Source organism: Spermophilus citellus (assembly GCF_964194105.1).
Source record: "Spermophilus citellus genome assembly, chromosome: 10".
Lineage (NCBI taxonomy): Eukaryota > Metazoa > Chordata > Mammalia > Rodentia > Sciuridae > Spermophilus > Spermophilus citellus.
In genome coordinates, this window is record NC_138197.1 from 128,586,337 (window position 1) to 128,607,012 (window position 20,676).

General features: G+C 48.2%; 1 protein-coding gene across 1 annotated transcript in view; it reads right to left on the reverse strand.

Moving 5' to 3' along the window:
- Positions 1–18,168: 18,168 nt before the first annotated feature.
- ENTHD1 (ENTH domain containing 1) overlaps positions 18,169–20,676 on the reverse strand; it is a gene marked incomplete at both ends in the record, with an annotated part of 127,102 nt that continues 124,594 nt past the window's right edge. Inside the window, 1 exon segment of the mRNA XM_081310942.1 lies at positions 18,169–18,770. Within this exon segment, the coding sequence (XP_081167068.1) occupies positions 18,169–18,770 (602 nt within the window).

Here is a 20,676-nt window from a genome sequence, read left to right on the forward strand (position 1 = left end):
AAGGCAGGATGGAGCCCCAGCTCCGGAGCCCTGCTAGAGCTCAGTGTGCTGTCATCTGACCATGCTCTCCCAACCCCTCTGGGGGTTGGTACCATCCACATGAGCAACACAGTGCTTGGGAGGCTGAAGAAGTGCACTCAAGCTCTTCAGCGGTAACAGGAAAAGCCTAGATGGATTCAGTGCTTGCTCTGCCTGATTCCTTTATCATGGCGCCTGCCCCTTGTCCAAGAGCCAAAGCTTGGATTCTATTCCAAGTTTATATCTAGGAGGCCTTGGGTCTTGTGAAAATGGGTATAATTTCTGAATTAGTCAGTATGGCTGGGTTTTGCTGCAGTAACAAATACGCATTCATGCTACGTTCAGTGCTGGCTAACTGGGGACCCTGATTCATGTCTCCTCCTTTGGGGACCCAGGGCAGGGGGCAGTGACTTATACTGGAGAGGCTTTATTCATATGTATTGAGTGGCTTGGCCACAGCTAGAGTCCAAGGGTGGGAAGCGCTGCTTTGCTGTGGTCCTGGGAGGAGGGTATCCAGGTGTATTTGGTAAGAGTTCTCCCGCCCACCTGGGAGTGACTCTGCTTGCCTCTAGGTTGTCGTCAGGATGCAGAGAGAACTGTGGATGGCGCACTTTGAAAAACATCAAGCCCTGTACAGATGTAAATTACACATGTAAGACACAACCGCAAAACCCTGATGCATTATCATTGATGCTACTGAGACTAATAATCCTTCCTGTCTCTCACATCACTCCAAGAGTCAGCTGTGGCCCTCTGTCAGCCCAAAGTCCTGAGTGGTGTCCCCTCCCTGCCAGGATAGAGGACTTAGGGCTGACCCCTCCCTGCGGCCACCCTCTTTGCTTTTGATTTCTGTGTGCCGCTGGCCATTAGATTTTTCCCTCCCTTTGCTGAAGCTTCTATCATTATCCAACACCGAAGCCACAGAAGCATCAGAATTTTAATAGACTTGGGCCCCAGAGCCTGTTAGCAACACATTATGATGCACAGCTACAGATGGAAAGTTCTGGGTCTTTAAGCTGCAACATGAACACTGCAATTTTGAAACTGTTCTGTGGGACCTCGGAACCCTGCTGAGGTGATAGGTGACTTGGGAAAACCCGCAGCCGTGGGTCCCACCTACTTGGTTCCGTTTTGCTGGGCCTGGGCCTGTCCCAAGATTGTCAGAGCTTGGATACCAGGACTTCTTTAAAAAAAAAAAAAAAGGAAAATTCATCCTATAAGATCATTACAACCTCTGAAAGTCTCCAAATGGCTGTCACTGAGTTAATACTTCCCAAAGTGTCTCCCAGCCATTTCCCCTTCCCTTGGCACCTTTTTTTCCCTTGCTTTCTGATATCTTCTAATATTCCTCATTGCTCTCCCAGCCCCAGCTCTCTCTGTCTGTCTCTGTCTGACTCTGTCTCTCTCTCTCGCACACCCTTCTCAGCCTGGCTTCTTTCTGCACCTCTCCTCTGACAGGAGGTGCAGGTAATGCCATTCTAGGAACACACCTTTGGTTTCAGGCAGCTCCGAGTTCAGCTCCTGGCCCTTGCGGGCTGTGTGCTCTGGGGCCATTCCTTAACCTCTCTGAGCCTGCTTTCCTCATCATAGCATGGGAAGGCAGCTCCCCGGGGACGGTTTGCAAGGGCCTGGTGTGTGACTGCTTCAGTTCCGCACTCTGCCCCCTTCTCCCGCGGGCAGCCCTGGCTCTGCCCGGTGCCCCCTCCTCTGGCTCCCCGAGTCCCCTTGCATCCCCTGCCCAGGAGCTGCTGTGTCGATGGCACAGGTGACTTTGCCCCGCAGTCTCCCTCTTTGGGGCGCCAGGTACCTCTGCTCAATGCAAAGGGAGCAAGAGGATGGGCTGGAGCCCAGGTGGGTGAGGAGCTGGGGTCTGGGCGGAGCAGCGGCGGGGAGGGCCCCTCTGCTCCCACTCAGCCGCCTGGAGTCCAGTCTGCGCTCAGGAGCGCCACTCCCCTCCCAAGTGCCCTGTCTGCTGGGCGTCGCAGTCACGTCGGCCAAGTCCCCTCCCTGGGCCCCGAGCACCCTGGGCCGCGCCGCCCTCCAGGCTCCGGCCTTCGCAGCGTCTCCCGGGCCACTTTCCCTGAGCCTGGCGGGGACATCTGGACGGTCCCTGGCCACCTCACACCTCTGCAGGGTGCGCTGCGACCTGCTTGGCCTCCCCTGAGGCTGGCAGAGGCCCCTGCCCCCCCCTGCTTTGAGACACTTTCCGTTAACGTCACGGGGCCTGGCCCTGCCTGCGGTCTCAGGGCTGCCCAGCCCCCCCCCCTCAGTCTCCAGGACGGGGCAGAGCAGAAGCCCCAGAACCGAGAGGGGGGCTGCCGCGGCCTGGCCAGCCCGGGGAGGTCCCTGGGGAGGCTCAGGCGCGGCCCCTGAAGGCAGCTGGAGCAGGCCCGCTCCTTCCTGGTGGCCCTGTTCTCCCTGGTCTGTGGAGAGGGGCTTCTTGGACCCCGAGGTGGTCTCCCCACTGTGCAGTCCCCAGAGAGCTCTCCTGTAGCTCACCTGTCCCCACAACAGGCATCCCCCATGCCCGCCTCTGCAGCCAGGGGCAGAAGTCAGTAAAGCTAACCTCAGAACAAGTGTGAGCACAGCAGGAGACGCTGGCCCGCCAGGCACCAGGGCCCTGCGCAGCTCTGGGCCCCCCTCCCAGCTGGGGTCCTGCCGAGGCTCGGCCTCCTGGAGTTGTTAGAGGGCCTCCCTTCTCCCCAGCAGGTCAGGAGTGCACATGGAGCCAGATGTGTGCATTAGGGGCTCCAGTGTTTGTGGGGAGCGAGACACAGGACCCCAAGGTGAAAGTCACCCTGAAATCCTGGCCAAGGTCGATGGCTGCCGCAGTGCGGAGCTGAGTGGACAGCATTGCAAGGAGGCCGGGGCTCATTGGAGCACCCCCACGCAGCAATTTGGAGAGAGCTTATTTATAAGAATGAAGTACATCTCTAGGTCGTGGGAAAGCAGCCACCATGAAATGTAATATAAAATCAGCTGTATTTTTGGAAACTGTAACGTGTCATGGAGTGATGCTGCACTGAGAGAAGTTTCTAGAAGTCAATGAGGAATCAAGAAGGAAAATCTAAGAGACCAGGTCAGAGCTGCCGAAGCCACCTCCAGTGGACAGGAGTTGTCTCAGTGTCCCTTCCCTTCTGTCTCAACAGATGTCCCCTAGGCTTCTGCAGTGTCCCAGCATTGCACTAGGTCCTTCGGACCCTGGCCTCAGGGACTTACCCTCTTCAAAAGAAAGCAAGAGGCTAGAACAGGGATGGGTTCTGCCTATCTCTCTGACCCCCTTCTGCAAGGTATTCCCTGCACACAGGGTGCCATGTCTAACCGGCCTTCTTAGCTTGCCCCTGCCTCAGAGCCTTTGTATGTGCTACCCTTTAGGCCCAGGATGATATTTTCTTATATCTTTTCACGACTGTCTCCATCCCAGCATAGATCTTGGCTCAGCCACCTCTGTAGAGGGGTCTCCTTTGATTAGTCGAACGCACTATCCTGCTTATATCTGTTCTCTCTTATTTCCTTCTAACCCTTTCTACTCTTGGAAATTCCTATTTGGTTGTTTGCTGTCTGTGCTCCAGTAACTGGAATGGAAGGTCCTGGGAACAGAGATCTTGCCCATCTTGTTCTCCCCTAGAGTCGCCTGGAGTTGAGCCTGGCACAGAGTAGGTGCTCAGTAAATGTTTACTGAAGAATAAAGTTCTGCACACATCGACCGAGCAGCTGCTGTGAGCCACGATCACAGAATCGGCAGCCGATTGACAGAGCTCTGTGCTGAAGGCGGCCTCTCATTTAATCTTTTTGGGGAGCTGGGGATCAAGCTCAGCACCTTGAGCACGCCAAGCATTCACTCTGCCCCTGAGCTACATTCCCAGCCCACCACGTGATCTTTAAATGAGATACATTAAGAGGGGCTGCAGTTTTTTCCCATTTTGTTACATACAAAGCGGACACCAGAAATGAAGATATCTGTGGTAGCTGATTGTATTATCATTGCCAATTATTGGCTGTCTTGACTTGAAGGAGTCCCTGGGACCCTGCTCCAGTGAAAGCTGGCTCAGCCATGTGGTTCCCTTTGATCATGGAAATAGGATGGAAGCAACCACTGCCAGTTTGAGAGTCCCGTGGTGCTGGGTGCCGCTCAGCGGGGACAGCTCGTGCCTGCACGGCCCTGGCGCAGTTCCCAGCACTGGCCAGCCCCTCCCTTCAGCCGCATCCCTTTTCCCTCCAGGTCCCTGCCTCTGGTCTGTGCCTCCCCCAGCAGAGGCAGCTGGGAAAATCGTTCTCTTTCCCACCTCGGCTTCCCTACCTGCAGGAGTGGGGGTAATGGCAGATCCAGGATTGTCTCTAGGACTGAGGTGACCTGGCAAAGTGGGGGCTGCCGGGTCCTCTGTGGGTGTCTGATGCGGATGGACACTTGCAAGCTGGTGCCAAGACAAACTCTGGCTGTGGAACAACCTCTTCGATTTGGGCTTACGATCCCGTCCCAGGGGGCTTGAGCACCTGTGGAATTGCTCATAAAGCCAGGGTTTCAGAGCCACAAAATTGGGGTGGCGGGTACCCCACGAGCGGCAGCCCTTGCACAAGTGTCATTTTGAAGCAGGCTGCAGCCTCACTGCATGGAGACAGGGACACAGGAGCAGGCAGACAGAGGCCCGCCGGCCGCCCGCCCGCCCGCCCGGGAGAGCTGTCTGCTGTCGATGCTGCCCCTCAGGGCATGGGCTCCTGGGAACAGGGCAATTGATTTCTGTGTGACAGACAAAAAGTCCTGCGCGACATGGGGCCTGGAGAGACACTGTGCCAGGCCATCATTCCAGGCGTGGCATTCGGTCTGTGTCCTTTTCAAAGAAGGCAGCGCATCAGTTGGCTTGGTTCTCCTCGGTGGATCCTGAAAACCCAGACACTGGAAAGGCTTCCTCTGCTCCATGAGCTGAAGCCCACAGACCTGGTGCAGAACAGCCCACACAACAAGGCCAGGCCACCCTGCAGCTCCCAGGACAATGCAAGATGTGTGGGAAACGTGGAGTGGGAGAAGGGACTAATGTTTCCTGAGCATCTACTATGTGCAAGGCACCTGTGGCTTTATCTCCTTTATTCTCACAGTAACTAAGCAAGGAGATGGGGAAGGAGCAGGGGCTTAGGTGGAGAAGGAGCCGAGTAGCAGGCCCAGGGCTGCAGAGGCAGGAAAGGGCAGAGGGGGATTGAACGCACAGTCTGACACCAAGAACCGTGTTTCCCATCCTGCCTCATCCCACAGCCTCTGCACAGTGAGGAGGACAGGAGGCGGTTGTCTCTGGGCCAGGCTGCGTCCCCTTGGCTAGGACTGGATGGAGCCTCAAGGGCTGGGAAGGGCTTGCTTTTATGGGACGCTGCTTTATCGCTCACCCATGGTAGAGGAGAGGGGACAGGGTAGGGAGGTGGGGACAGGGGCGCTGTTGAGGTGGAGCCGCACTCGGGAGCCTCCGTTTCCACTGTTTTGCTCCGGGAAGTTCCTGTTATCCGTGGGAAGCCTTAGGTGGAGAGGATTCATATCTGCCTTATCTTCTGAGAGAGACCACTTTCACGCCAGTGTCATTGCAGTACATTTCAGGGTCACCGGATCTTGTCAGCCTTCGCTAATCTCATGGAGCCTAACATGCAAATTACACTTGGTCGTGTACACACAGAAAGCCACGTGTCACCAGCGCTTGGCAGGACCCCCACTTTGGGCACCCACTGGGGGGTCTTGCAGTGTAAGCCCTGTGCCCACCAAAAGAGATGTGGAGTCCTGATCCCAGGTACCTTAGAAGGGGACCTTATTTGGAAATAGGGTCTTTAGGGAGGTAATAAAATTAAAGCGAAGTCATGAGGCTGCGTCGTGGGGCGACGTGACGGGGGGTTGTTATAAAGGGAGATTGGAGACCGACTGCCCTGCCCAGAGGAAGGGGAGAGGAGGACACAGAGAGGGGGTGCTGTGTTACCGTGGCTCCAGGAGTCTACAACAGTGACCTGGTGCTGGCCTGTTTCCCCTCAAGGAAACCACAGCCCACGGCAACAGCACAACCTCTGTGGGAGGGCTTCAGTGACGTGTCTGCTGACAGCAGTGTCCCCCTGTGCGCTCCCGGAGGAGCTGCGGGAAAGCCACTGTCACCTCATTGGGTTTCCAGAGCTGCTGTGTTGCCCAAGGGACAGATCGACACTCCACATAGACAAGAGAGACGGGAGCACAGTGCGGGGGGTGGCTCAGGCCGCCTGAAAGACAGAACCGCAGAGGAAGACGATGCTCATCCCGCCCTCTCCCACCCCCGGGGATCACTTAAGATTTCTTTAAAATTTGCAATTTTAATTAACAGATCATCTATTAATATTTAAGCTTCTGGGTTTATCTTTCCCGCAGTCATGGTCATGTGCTAAGAAGCTGGTGGATACTGCTATGTTCTAATGTTAACAGCAGAATTGTACCGAACTGCAGCAGATCAGTCGTTGAAATTCACCCTCTTAATGATTGTCATTTATGTGTCTAGACAAAATTGCTGATAACCACCCTCCCTCTTCAGCTCCTCTGAAGACTGTGAGGTGCTCTGGTTTGTGCAATAGTTTCCAGTAACTTTGACTTTTTTAGAGGAAGAAGCAGAGATTAATGAGCCACATGAAAACACTAATTTGCATATATTAAAGATGTTAAGAAATGTTAATGGTTTAAACAAAGCTAACCTACAAGATTAAGAATATCGAAGGCAATTTTAAGGGTGGAGACCTCTGTATTAGTTTTTGGCAGTTGATTGGAACCCAGATGTTTCCCTGTGCTTTAGGAGAGGGGCTGGAGGCCATGGAACTAATGGGAGAGGATACCTCATATGGACCGAATGTCTGCTTCCTTCCCCACCCTTGCTCCCAAATTCAGGTTGAAATCCTAACACCCACTGTGATGGCTGTAGGAGGTGGAGCTTTTGGGAAATGTATTAGTCAGCTTTGCATAACTATAACAAAATACCTGAGGTAACTAACTTATAGAGAAGAAAGGTTTATTTTGGCTCACAATTCTGGAGGTTCCAGTCCAAGATTGAGAGTTTCCATTACTTTGGCCTTTGGCAAGGGCCATGGGACATGGTGGGAGTGTGTAGCAGAGTGAAGGGCTCACCTCATGAACCACGAGGCAGGAGAGAGACAGGAAGAGAAAGAGACCAAGTTCCCACAATCCCCTCAGCAGACACATGCCTGCAACCTGAGGACCTCCCACTAAGCCCACCTTACATAAGGTCCACTGCTTCCTTATAGCACCATCCTGGGCACCAAGCCTCTAACACAGGGCCTTGGGGGGGACACCACTCATACTCAAACCATATTTATGCATACAGCCAGAGTGGCCAGGCCCTGGGAGTGGAGCCCCCACAACAGGATTAGTCCCCTTACGAGAAAGGACCCAGGAGAGCGCTCTTGCCCTTGTTGTCAGAGAAGTAGGACCCCCGTCCTCCCAACACAAGCGTCAAATGGCTGCTCCCTTAAGAACATCACAATGTATTTAGTTAAAGTTTTATGTGACACGGAGCCTTCAGACACAAGGCCCACAGGCCCAGGGAGATGATGCTTGGAGAGTTGTGTGGAAATGAGCCCGAACAGACCTCGATGATGGGAGCTGACGCTCAGGGGGTGGCGTGGGCAGTGGGGCCGGTCTGTCCAGGCTCTTCTTGGCCTTGCCAGGCAGCCTCCAAGCCCCAGCAGGCCAAAGTGCCAGACTTTGGGCTGTGCTTTCCCAAGCCCCAACATCTTCTCTGAGCCACAGGAGGAGACAACAGGAAGTGTCCCAGGACTGCGAGGAGAAGTTCCCACCGTGCGCTGCCCGGTCTGTGGTGCGTTGTTCCCACAGTGGGAGTGGAGTGGACCAAGGCTTGAGGTGGCCCAGCTTGCTCCTTAGAGCCGGTGACTCTGAGTCAGCCCCAACTCCTCCTCTGCCCACTCTCCCGTGAGCTATGGGACCAAACTGAGTGTGCTCAAGTTCTCTGCCAACTGTAAAGTGCTCCCCAAATGCCAGGAGGCCCAGGCCCAGGGGACAGGGCAGATTGAACAGGGGAGGCCTGCGGGGATGAAGGACCTGTGTCTTCCGAAAATAATTCCCAAAGGAACTCTCCGGGCCTCAGGTGAGGCTTGCAGAGTGAAGGGCTCACCTCACGAACCAGGAGGCACGAGAGAGTTTCCCAGCCGACCCCTACCTCCATGGCAGGTCAGACAGCCTTTGGGCCCTTTGATCCTAAGCGGCACACCTCGACACCTCGTGGGGACCTGGGCTTGTTAAGGCAGTTACTGCAGCCTCCCCTTCAATAGAGTGGGGACAGTGTAGAGGCCCAGGTGGCAGAGCCGCTCAGCAGGGGTCCCAGCAGACAAGGCACTCCCAGGGGACACCGGCCCTGCCCTGGGGAAGCCCATTCCCCTGGGGCACTTGGGTAGATCCTGATGGACACCTGTATCTGGAAGGTCCCTTCCCTCCTGGACTGTGAATGCAGGAGACTTTTGGCTTCGTGATTCCTGACAGCCAGGCAGCCCCCCACACACACACACACCAGATGAGGAAGGGCACCTGCCCGGCCGCTCCCGGCCCCCGAGGCCCCAACCCCATCTCCCGCCTGCTGTCTGGACCAGCCTCCCACCTGCTCGCTGCTAGCCTCAGTCGGCTTCTCAGTGATGGCCCAGGTGGCGGCCCATCGGGGCCCTGACTTGCCACTCTGACCTTGAGATGCCCTTGGATCGTGTCCTCTGGAGGCAGCAGCCAGCCCGGCCTCTTGCTGGGCACGCAGTTTCTTCCCTGTTGGAGTCCTTCCTCTCTTGGGTGTGGGCTTCTAGGGCTGCGTCCCCCGGTGTCACTGTTCCTAGCTTAGTCGCCTTTCCGTTTTGCTCCAGGAAGGTGGTGGAGGGGTACAGGTGGTCCTTGGGGTCAGCACTTCTGGGACTCCCCTAACCAATGGGTGTGGCAGGAAAGCAAATGTCCCACTGTCAGTTTCTCAAACAAAGTGATCCTCAGGGGATGCTATTAACCTGCCTCGCCCCCTTTAAAAATAAGCATGAACCTGTGTTTCTCCTTCAAGGAACTGAGGGGAGGACTGATTTCTCCTTGAGTCTGTCGGCCACTTCTGAGTGGCTGTTTCAAGAGAATGTCATGCATCCCAGAGGCAGGGCCACAGTAGTGACCAGACTTCCCACCTCTATGGTGAAGCTGTGGAAAGAGCTCTGTGCACAGCCACACAACACCTCTGAGGTTTAATTAGGTGGAAAAGAAATTGGAACAGTCTCTTTATCTCCAAGCCATCTTTTTAAATTTTTTTTATAGTTGTAGATGGACAGCATGCCTTTATTTATTTATTTATTTTTATGTGGTGCTGGGGAGCAAACCCAATACCTCACATAAGCTAGGCAAGCCACACCCCCAGCCCCTCCAAACCGTCTCTTTAAGTGCTCTATCCCTGTTCCAGCCTCTGCAAATTTGGGTCTAGACATGAAAGGGCGGGGAAGGGCTGGAGTGTGTGCGTGGGTAGCTCCTCAGGAATGCAGGATGACAAGGGAGCATGCTGAGGAGCTGGGTGGCAGCTGCAGCCCCTAGGAGTGGGGTAGGGGGAAGCAGCCTGGGAGCAAGAGGTCTGGAAGGGGCATGTGGGAGGCGACAATCCTGCTGCTCCTGGCAGAGGCCCCCCTTCTCCCTGCCTGTTCCACCCAAGGCCAGTCCCCCAACTGTGAGGCCAGCCGGGGCTGGAGGCTCGTCCACCATGCCTGTGGGATCCCGTCAAGTTCCTACTCTTTTCGGTCCATTTGTTCACATGGGGCAGATATGAAGTCCTGGTAGGTTGCTGAGAGGGTCTGAAAGGGCTGGAGCGTCACTAGCTTTGTGAAGTGTCAACTTATTATTAAGCCAGATGCCAGGGCGCCCCGGGCTCACTGCGCTCTCCGTCCCCATCATCCCTAGTGCGCCCTGGAGTCTAGAGCTGCTCTGCACACTTCCCTCAAACCTCTCAGCTCCTTCCCACCTCTCCCTCTCCGTCCCTGGGGCCTCCTCTGACTTTTGGCTGCCACCAAGGCCTTTCTGCTGGCAAGGGGCCATGTGCACAGGAGGGACCAGAAAGGACCCAAGGTAGGGACAAGCTAAGTCAGGGTGATGAAAAGCTAGGTGGATGGGAGACTAGAAAAAGGAAGGGGCACAGAGGGGACAGTGCAGGCCAGCAGGGCTCAGGCATCAGCCAGGGGGAAGAGGAAAGCCCCCAGGGACCAGCAGCAATTCACAGTGCATTGCTCTGCAGATGCAGGTACTGCTTCCTGACATTCCGATAATAACAATCATCTTGTTAATGAGGACCTTGACAATGACACATGCTTTATGGAGTGGTAGCTACTGTGCACACCTTGTGAGGAGCTGGTAGCCACTGTGTGGAATGCAGGTTTCTTGCCCACACCCTCCACACACTGTTCAAGCCTCTTTGGCCGGTGGAAGAGCGATTCTTACGGCACAGGGGCCTCGGCCATCTCTCACTCTGCTGGGGCTAAGCTGATGGCCTCTGACTTTGAATTTGACTTGCTCCTCAGCAGCTGGGTGACCTAAGGCATGCTGCTTAGATTCTCTGTGCTTCGGTTTCCTCATTCACAAAGGACCCTGGGTTCTTTTGAACCCTAAGTCTGAGCCTGGAGTTCTGGTCAAAGCCTCCTGTGTGCCCCCTTTCTTCACAGCCAGCCCCCAGCCCTGGGCCCCTCCATCATCCTCTCCTGTGGTGCCCCCTCTGCCGTGCAGCCCCCTCCCACTCGCACACACCTCGCTGTGGCCAGGGCCTTGTGCTGGCTGTGCATGCCCCCAGGAAGGCACATCCTGGTGCTCCTGATGGCAAACTCCTTACCTCCTTCCAGGCTTGGCCCAAATGTCACCAAACCAAAACCTGCTCTGGTGTCCTAGGAAGAGGCGACTCCACGTGTGTCCCTGGTGCTGAGGTCTCCACACTGCCTAGTTCATCCATTTGCTGCACCAACCACAGGGTGTTTCTGTCCTTCCCATAGAACACAAGCTGCATGCGGGTAGGGGCTTTCTACAGACCTAACTGCTTTGCTCACAGATGAATCTTCAACACCTGCCATGGAGGCCGCTCGTGGTGGCTGCTCTGAGCACATTAGCTGCAAATGCTTTTAATGCAAGGCAGCCTCCTGTGAAGCTCTGAGGCGGCCCATGGATACCATCTCTCTGGTGTCAACGAGGGACCTGCAAGCTGCAGAGGGTGACAGATGTGCCACCCTCAGTCCTCTCCAGTCCTGCAGGCCTCCATCTGGAGTGCCCTTCCTGTGTCTCTCATTTTGAAGGTGTCAGTTTTTCCAGTGACTGATGGCTTAGGCTCCTAGCTGTTGGGCATCTTCTGCTGCAGTCAGAATCCTTTCCAAATCCCAAACCTGCCACCTGGGGATGCGTCCTGCCACGCTCAGGAGCACAACAGTCTTTATGAAGGGTGACCCTGACCCTAAACTTCAGAACTCAAAAGACTTTTCATACGTTGGTACTCTGTGCCAGGGTTGACTGGTGAGTCACTAATGCCAGTGTGGCTGATTTAATCAGTGACAATGAAAAATGAAAGATGCTTCCTTATGCACAGACATGCTGAGCTTTAAAACATTTTGCTAATCATCACTTTTACCACTTTTGTGAGGTGTTAATAGCTTTTCAGATAAATAAATGGACCATTTGATACAAAAGTTTAAGAAAATGTAGTTTTATTAGATTTCCGTGTAATTGTTTGAGAACTGGAAATGAACCCACTAAAAGATTGGACCAAAAAGTGTATGGGCACAACCTAACAATTGAGCCTCACCACGTGGCAACTGCCTTACACACAACACAACAATGCTGGTCATCTTTGCCTTCTGCGGCCGAGGTTCTGGGGTACCGCTTCCTCCATGCCACAAGGGTCTGTGTCATGAGGACTGTCTCAGTACAGAGACAAGTTCTCAACTGTAGCATAACCCAACATAAAGGTTGTGATATTTTATAATGGAACTCTACTGTTTGAATAGCTGCAAAAGCCTGAAGCCATATTTCTGCAATAATTATCATATTTTGAGAACTTTCTGCACCATCGGTGAGAAAACAGAATTCAAAATTACCAAACAAAATCATCTTGAAAACCTAGTTTCTTCTGAGCCAATTTACTCTTCTCTAAGCCTGCCTGCTGATAAAAGGTGACACATATACTCTGGCATAACATAAAATCCTTGGCCTCCGCAAATTACCCACTGTTGCAAGGAACAAAGATCTCTCAATTCCACATCTCTAAGCCCTTCCATCACATCTCAGAACCCACTTGATCAAAAATAAAGGAAACCTGGAACCAGAATACTGAATACATTACTGATGCACCTCGCTCAGCGCAGCCCTCCCCTTCTCTTTAGGATAAGAGCACACAAAAGAAGGGTCTCCTTGCACACTCTAGGGCAAGCCAGTCACCACCAACCCTTCTGTGGAGAGAGGAGTTGCCAAGGTCACCACAGATCCTTTTAATGGTCTATTTTTATTTTATTTTATTTTATTTTTGTGGTGCTGAGGATCGAACCCAGGGTCTCACATGTGCTAGGCGAGCACGGTCTATTTTTATCAATTTGTGAATGGATTTTGGAAACCCTTCCTCTCCTGATTCCTATGACATTTTATTTTCATACGAGCCATTTACTTGTCACACAGTCTTTCTTTTATGGAGTCTGTAAAGCTGCCCAGTCACTACCCAGAGTCACTGCGTAACGCCTGAAGCTACGGTGCCCCACTGCCCGACCATGGGCTCATGCCCCCCTGTTCTTGTGCTCCCGCTTTGGACATGCTGTCTTCTCCACCCAGGAAGTTCTCTTTGTGCCTTGACTCCAGCTCCCACTTGTCCTTCAGAATTCTGTGTGGACTTCCCTGGCGTCTAGTCAGAACTGGATGTGGCTCTTTACTGACCCTGCCCGTCATCCTGTGCTTCCCCAAATCCACAGGTGCCATGCAACACACTAAAATGACTCACCCATCCATCTGTATCGCCCTTGACCTGTAACCCTGAAGACAGGTAGCACATTGTTTTGTTGCTACTGGGTCCTGGGTGTCTAAAAATTGCCTGCTCATGGCAGGCACTTAATGAATATCTAAAGAATGAACACATGAATAATTTGACAGTAAGTAAACTGTAAAATATTTTTATAACTGTCCTATAATAGGATCCTCAAGTTCAAAGGAAAATACTTAAGAGAATAACAGCTAATGAAGTATTTTAAATATGAAATAATTATAAAGTCAATCAGAATATACCCACTCTCAATTTAAGCCAAGTTTGTTCTACTTGTTTAATAGAGTTGGCTAAACAGAAACTCAAATAAGTGCTTGTTAATTATACTAATTAACAAATGACTGTATTAAAACATGAGCTATGTAAAACCAAGTGAAAACGTGAAGTGACTATGTGCGTGCAGTAAGCACCTCATCAGTAGGCAGTTTCTCAAAGGCCTGTGTCTGCTGCCCCAGTTATTTGTGGGGTTTCTGTGAGTGTTCAAGAGCCCCAGTGCAGCAGGTGGGGAGGGAGGGGGGGGATCCTCTTTCTGGCTGTCTTCATAGTCCCTGCTCTCAGCAATGTACAACTGAAGTCCTAGAGTCAGCAAAGGAAGGGGAGAGCACACCCCACTACCACGTGAGGATCTACTGGGGGAGCTCAGGTGTGTGAAGAAAGCCAGCAGAAGAGGTCTTTGGGTGTCACCCCTACTTCACTCTCTATTTTAACTCAGGAAGAAGTTGACTTGCCCAACCTGTTACCAGTGCACTTATTTCAATAACCCTAGAATTTATATTTCAGCTCAAAGGCTATTTCCTTAGATAAACTTCCCCAAATTTCCTTATCTTAACATCCTCCACAGAACCATTAAACTTTTACATTTTGGCGGATAATTTGATTCATCTGTTGAATTTCTCCAAAACTCTAGAACTCAAGCTCTCTGATGACAGGCACTATATCTAGTTTTGTGCCCACCACGCTCTCAGGGCCTGGTGGTATGTACTCAAAAAGACAGAGACCTGCTAGGTCAATGAGCACAATTAGACTCAACAAATGCCTTTCCCCTAAAGACATTTGTTGAGTCTAATAAATTCAAACTTCCTTTTGGGTGACTTTGAAAGACAACAGGAACAGAAGTCACCTCACACAGGTGTGAAGATGTCCAACATAAATACTCCTTACAATAAAGTGATATCCAATGGCTATCCAGTAAGAATAAATGTAACTCAACACCTGATGAGAAATTTAAGTCTCATAATGCCAGGGATTAACCTGGGCATTCTGGAGAACTTCAAGCCATGATCTTGATTTACCTAACCATTATGGTGGTACACCAGGCACTTGGCAGAAGCAAAAACCAGGTTCTTGTGTTATTCGTACAACTAATTTTTCAAGTATCTTGACAAACACATAGTTAAAAATAAGCAGACTCACAAGGAAACATCACACCAGAAGCATAAACTAGCAGAAACAACAGATAACAAATACAGAACCACAAAAACTTAAGGTGTTAGTTCCAAGAGTATGGTGTGTATGAAAATTAGGAAATAAACTTCTACATTTCTTTTTTTCCCCCAGGGGGTGGCCCTACAGTATTTATTTTATTAACTATCAGAACAAAAAGAACTAGCAATAAGGTCATGTTCAGGTTAACTAGAGAGGAGGCCTAAGACTGGGAATGTAGGTGATTCGTCCTGGGGGGAAGCAGCACTACCAGCTGTGGGCAGAGGTGGGTGCCCATGTGTGGGAAATGCTGGCCTAGGTGACCTTGATGGAGCCTTCTGCTCTGTGACTTTAAGGCACAAAGGTCCTATTCATCAGGCTGTTCTACATTTCTTTATGATAGGAATTAGAATATATTTTGAGCCAAAGGACAATGAAAATATTATATATCAGAACTTATTATAAAATGGTGCAATCACTTGGAAAAATATTTTGGCAGTTCTTCAAAAAGTTAAACTTATAAAAGAGTAAACCATTCTGACCCCAGATTCCACTCCTAGGTATATATTTAAGAGAACTGAAATACACAAATGTTCATGAAGCATTATTTGTAACAGCAAAAAATTATAAAGAACCCAAATCTCCATCAGCTTATGAATGAATAAGCAAAATGTGGAGATTGTACAATAGATATTATTCATCCATAAAAAATGAGTTTCTATATGTGCTACAACATGAATGAACCTCAAAATATTGTCAATTGAAATAATTTAGACACAAAAATCCACATTGTACAATTTCATTTATATAAAATATCCAAAGCAGGTAAATCCATGACAAGAGACAGTAATGTTTACAGCTTCCAAAGGCTTGGGGGAAGGAGGAGGGCAGAGAGGCTGCCTACAGGTATGGGATATCTTTTTTTTTTTTGTACCAGGGATTAAATCCAGGGGCACTCAACCCCTCAGCCACATCCCCAGCCCTTTTTAATATTTTTTAAGAGACAGGATCTCACTAAGTTGCTGAGGCTGGCTTTGAACTCGCCATCCTCCTGCCTCAGCCTCCTGAGCTGCTGGGATTACAGGTGTGTGCCCCCATGTCCTGCTGGAATCTTTTTATGGTGATGAAAATGTTCTGAAATTAGGTAGTAGTGATGGCTGCTTAATGTTATAAATATATTAAAAACCACCAAATTGTATAACTAAAAGGGTAGATTTCATATTATGTGAATTTTATTTCAATTTTTAAAATTTTGTGGGATACAGCCATGTAAAAGAAAATGTATAGGTTTAAATGAATAAACCATTCTTACTAGTTTGCTAGCAGAGTACCCCCAAGTTAATCTGTTATTCTTACAAGTAAGGATTCTATACTAATTTTCTTACTATACTCACTCGTAAAGATATGCTTGAACATACCTGCAAGAAATTCTGACCTATGAAAAATATAGCAAATTTTGAAAGAACCGTGTAGAATTCTAGAAATGAACAATAAAATAAATGAATTAAAAACCAGATGGGATGATTTTACACAGCTGAAGGGAGAATTGTTTAACTGCAAGGTAGGTTGGAAAACAATTACCCTTATTCATGTGATTCGTTGAAGTATTTGGTGATGAAATGTCACAATGTTTGAAACTTACTTTCAAATGGCTTGGCAAAATATGTCGGTACACAAGTATATACGGAGCCCTACATACAGTATGTTTATAGACATAAACTTGTTTAGCAAGAGAGGAGCTAAAACAAACATGGGAAAACAATTTGTGAACCTAGGGAAAGGGCATATGGAGTTCACTGTCCAACGTACTATCTTGGCTTCCAAATGCTGCATACTGTTCTGCCCCTACCTTAGTGGTGCGTTCCTCAGCCTCCTTCACTGATTCTTAACTTCTTCCTGATCTTTTATGCTACCACGGCCCAGGGCTCAGGCCTTCAACTAACTCCCAGCTTCCACTGTAGACCTCTCTCAAACCCAACTTTCACATCTAAGTTTTTAACTAATACCTCCAGTTGGTTATCTAAAAGACACCTGAAATTAACAAATTCAAAGGGGAAAAATCAAAATTTTCTTCACCCATAGCCTTCTTTAGCTCAGTCAATGGCAGTATCATCTTGAATTTTAGTTGCTCAATCCAATCACCTTGACTTCATCCTTGACTCTTCCCTTGAATCCCAGAGCTAATCCTGCTCACCTTCACAATGCCCTCCCCATTTTTGAGGTATAAGCTCCTCTCTGGATACTCAAAATATTTAAGTGGATTACCTGCCTCACTCCCTGTTCCTGCCAAAGCCAGTGATCATTTAGAATCTATATTGCAGCATGTAATTTTCTACCCTAAACCCACTATAATTTTTTTTAAGGTACCAGGGATTGAACTCAGGGGCACTCGGCCACTGAGCCATATCTCTAGCCCTATTTTGTATTTTATTTAGAGACAGGGGTTCACTGAGTTGATTAATGCCTCACTTTTGCTGAGGCTGGCTTTTAACTCATGATCCTCCTGCCTCAGCCTCCTGAGCCATGGGATTATAGGCATGTGCCATTGCACCTGGCTATAATTTTTATTTCACAGAACAAAAGCCAAAATCTCTAGCAGTTGTCTTCAAGAACCTCTATCATCTGGTACCATACCCTGCTCTTTGCTTTATGACCTCAAATCTCCTACTTCTGTCCCCCTTGTTCATTTTACTCCAGATACTCTGGGATCCTTGCCACTCCTTAGACAGGCCAAACATCCTCCCATCATCTTGGGGTCTTTGCACTGACAGTTCCCTCTATACCTAACTTAATTTGCATGATGAAAATCAGTTTCTGGGTGACTGGGAGAAGGACCCAGGCATCAGTATATTTTTTAAAATATTCCAAGTTTCTTCAAAGGTCAGGAATTCTTTTAGCCTTGAGTTGGTAATTGCACTATTCTCTCAAACAAATATGAGACAAAATCAAAGTTTCTTTGGTGATTCTAATGTACAGCAGGGTTGGGAATCACTAGTCTAGAATCCCCAAACTAGGTCATTTTGTCCATAAATAATTGAGACGTTTCTATTTGAAAGACTGTCTTAATAAATTAAAAAGATATACATAAGGTGAAAAAAAAAAACAAATTTATTTTCTGAAATAGAAGAAAAAAGTATGTGCTTGAATTCACTTTGAAATGTATATTAACAACAAAGCACCTGTCCCACATCCTACTTTTTTCAACTTAGCTCTCAACACTGACATCTGAGAGAAGAAAAGGGAGATTTCTGGCCTTTGGTTTGTAGGACTTGAAACTTGCAAGAGAATATGTGAGAGGTGCGCTCCAATACAGTCCTCCCAGGTCCTGGCAGAGGCATGTGAACAGTGGGACTCCACACAGCTGGGAAGTGAGAGGCTTCTTACCACTCACTTATCCAAGAGCTTTCAAGTAGTTATTTGCAGTTTGAAGTCTTGCCAAAACTTTCACTAATGTTTCCCCAATTTTGAGATAAAGAATGAAATTCTCTTCAGTTTCAAATGAATTAGTATCTAAATCTGAAATTATCAAAGTGACTTCTTTCTCTTAAAAAATAAACCACCCAAATGAATTTACTGGTTTGTTAATAAACCCAGCAAGGAGAAATTAAACCATTACTTTTTTCCCATGGTTATGGGAATCTAGAAAATGCTAATGTAAGTCTTTGAGACGTGGAACCACCGAATTCTATCAAAATGTGAGCTGAGATGATTAGATTTGATCTGAACTTCCCTCAGAAGACTGGGGGTCCTCCAAAGATTTGCTGGTTTGCAGACTACTCCCACTCATGCTGATGAGATGGCTGCTGATGACATTGAGTTCTTCTATCACCGTGCTCAGATCTTCATGTAGTCTAACTACTGCACTTTTTACATCCCCTAGGAGAACTTTAATGGAACTCTTTGCTTCGGGTTCCCTAGGCAAGCCTTTGGTTGGTTGAAAACTAGAACAGGGGACAGAGCAGGAGTAGTCTACATTTTGGGCAGAGAACTCTACCCAATTACTCCTGGAAATATGACTTGTCTTCTTAGCAGAATCAGAGTTATCTGGAAGCATTTCTAGTAGATTGAAGCTGTCATTTTCCTCTTCATCAGAAAACAATGGACCACTGGGAGCAAAATGTTGTTGAGCCTTGGCTGTCTTATCTTTATGTTGAAGGGAGGCAGAACGTGACTGCTGGTGGGACAAAGTCCACAAGGAAGATCCAGGCAAGGTCGGGGAGAAGTGACGAACTGACTTCTCTGGAGAGTTCAAATCAGGAGATGACACGGATAAAGTAGAAAAGGAAGATGTTCCCTCAGAGGTAGTTGGAACTAAAATGTATAAATGAGAAAGATATGTAATAAACAAATGGGAGTGATAGCTAGAATAATTCTATAATGTAAAAGCCTACCAAGAAAATCTCAATATTAACTACTTAGAATTTTAAAGTTAAATATTTATAATAAGCCTTAAAAATCCAAAGCAGGAAACTGAGAAAATATACAATGTACGTATGTATGTGTATATACATATAAATAATATATGTACATACACATATATTTATACACAGTATTGTTGAGATACATGGTATTGGTGAGAAAGCTACAATAATACCATGGAGGGGCTGGGGTTGTGGTCAGCAGTAAGCGCTCGGCTACCATGTGCAAAGCCCTGGGTTTGATTCTCAGCACCACATAAAAATGAATAAATAAAACAAAGGTATTGTATCTAACTACAACGAAAATAAATAAATAAATAATACCATGGAAATAAACACCAAATAGAATTATCAACATTCATCTTGACTCCCAAATCCTGCCCAACATATTTTTATACTATTATAAACTTCATCAGAGAAAGAAAAGTATTAAACCCTTCTTACTGACAGCATTTTAAGCTGGTATTTAAAGTAGAAACTCTGCGAAGGCTGGAACTTAGTCCTTCATCTTTTCTTCCCCTGAAGAGATTATGATGATAAAATGAACTATCAACTATTACAAGGCTACAAAATTTAGAGAAATTAATCTTTTTCTTTTATGGTCAAATACTGTCAAGACTGGAGTCCGACTTATCTGACATCCTGATTACTTTCACACACAGCTATGATAATTTTCTTCACCAGGAAACTATAAGTAACAAAAAGTATTCTCAACCTGTTTTCTGTAAAATTAAAGATTCGAGAAAAAGATGACTTCCTTTTGTGCAAAATCATGTTAAATACTTTCTCTCACACTTCATTACAAATCATTATTTCTCAAACCGTTCTGAGATACAGTGTGTTCCTGAAGATGTTAGGCATTTTGTGAAAATTGGGCTTCCTAGTGCATCAGGAATGGGAAATTGTACCTGTGCCTCCCATTAGGAGATTAGCAATGTCCATCAGCACGTTTAAAATTCTGAGAACTCTTTGGTATCTTATTCAAGTGTTTTCTAAACATTCCTAAACGTTTTCTTCTTGCAATATGTATTTGCATTCCTTTATAGATACATGGTACAAATTGGTGAAATCCATTTCTCAAGTCTTTGCGACTCACTCTGAACTTGCTATTTAAAAAAAGACTTATTCAGTGCACATCACAGAACAGGGAAACAGATGCCTACCTCTTAGCACACATGATTATCTTTATTATTTATTCATATTCATGTCCCTTCTAAAGTAAATTGGAACTCTATAAAAATATGGTCAGGGGCAGGCAGCTACTCTCTATTTTTTGCTTCAAAGCCCTTTGCAGCCTATCTCCAGTTCTCAGGCAAAATGCCAATCATAAGAAACTTTTTTTTGGATGAAACAAGTATTCTCAGCTGGTGTAGCAGCAGGACACAAAATGGAAGCAGGAACTTCATCAGCGCATGGTCAGGCCAAGCCAAGCACACTCAAGAATCTAGGTCAGGCTCATCCAGCAGACATTCTATCCTTGGGTTAAAAAGCTGCCCAAGCCAGTGGCACGTCAACGAGGAAAGTCTCGAGTGAGTGCGTGTGTCCTGAGTCGCACTGCTGCACTCTGAACTAGGTGTGCTTTGTGTCTGGATCACAGCTGTCATCTGACATGTCCCTTCACCATCTTCCCCAGCTGGCGCCCTGCGTTGTATATCCCACGTCCTCCTCCTCCTCTGTTAGCCTCACTGTGCTGAAGCACCGTCTCCAGGAGTCGCTGAAAAAGATGCACGAGGGGGAAAGGCTGAGGCACCTGCCTGTCTGAAAGGGTCTGTAATTCTAACTTTAAGCTTAATGACAGC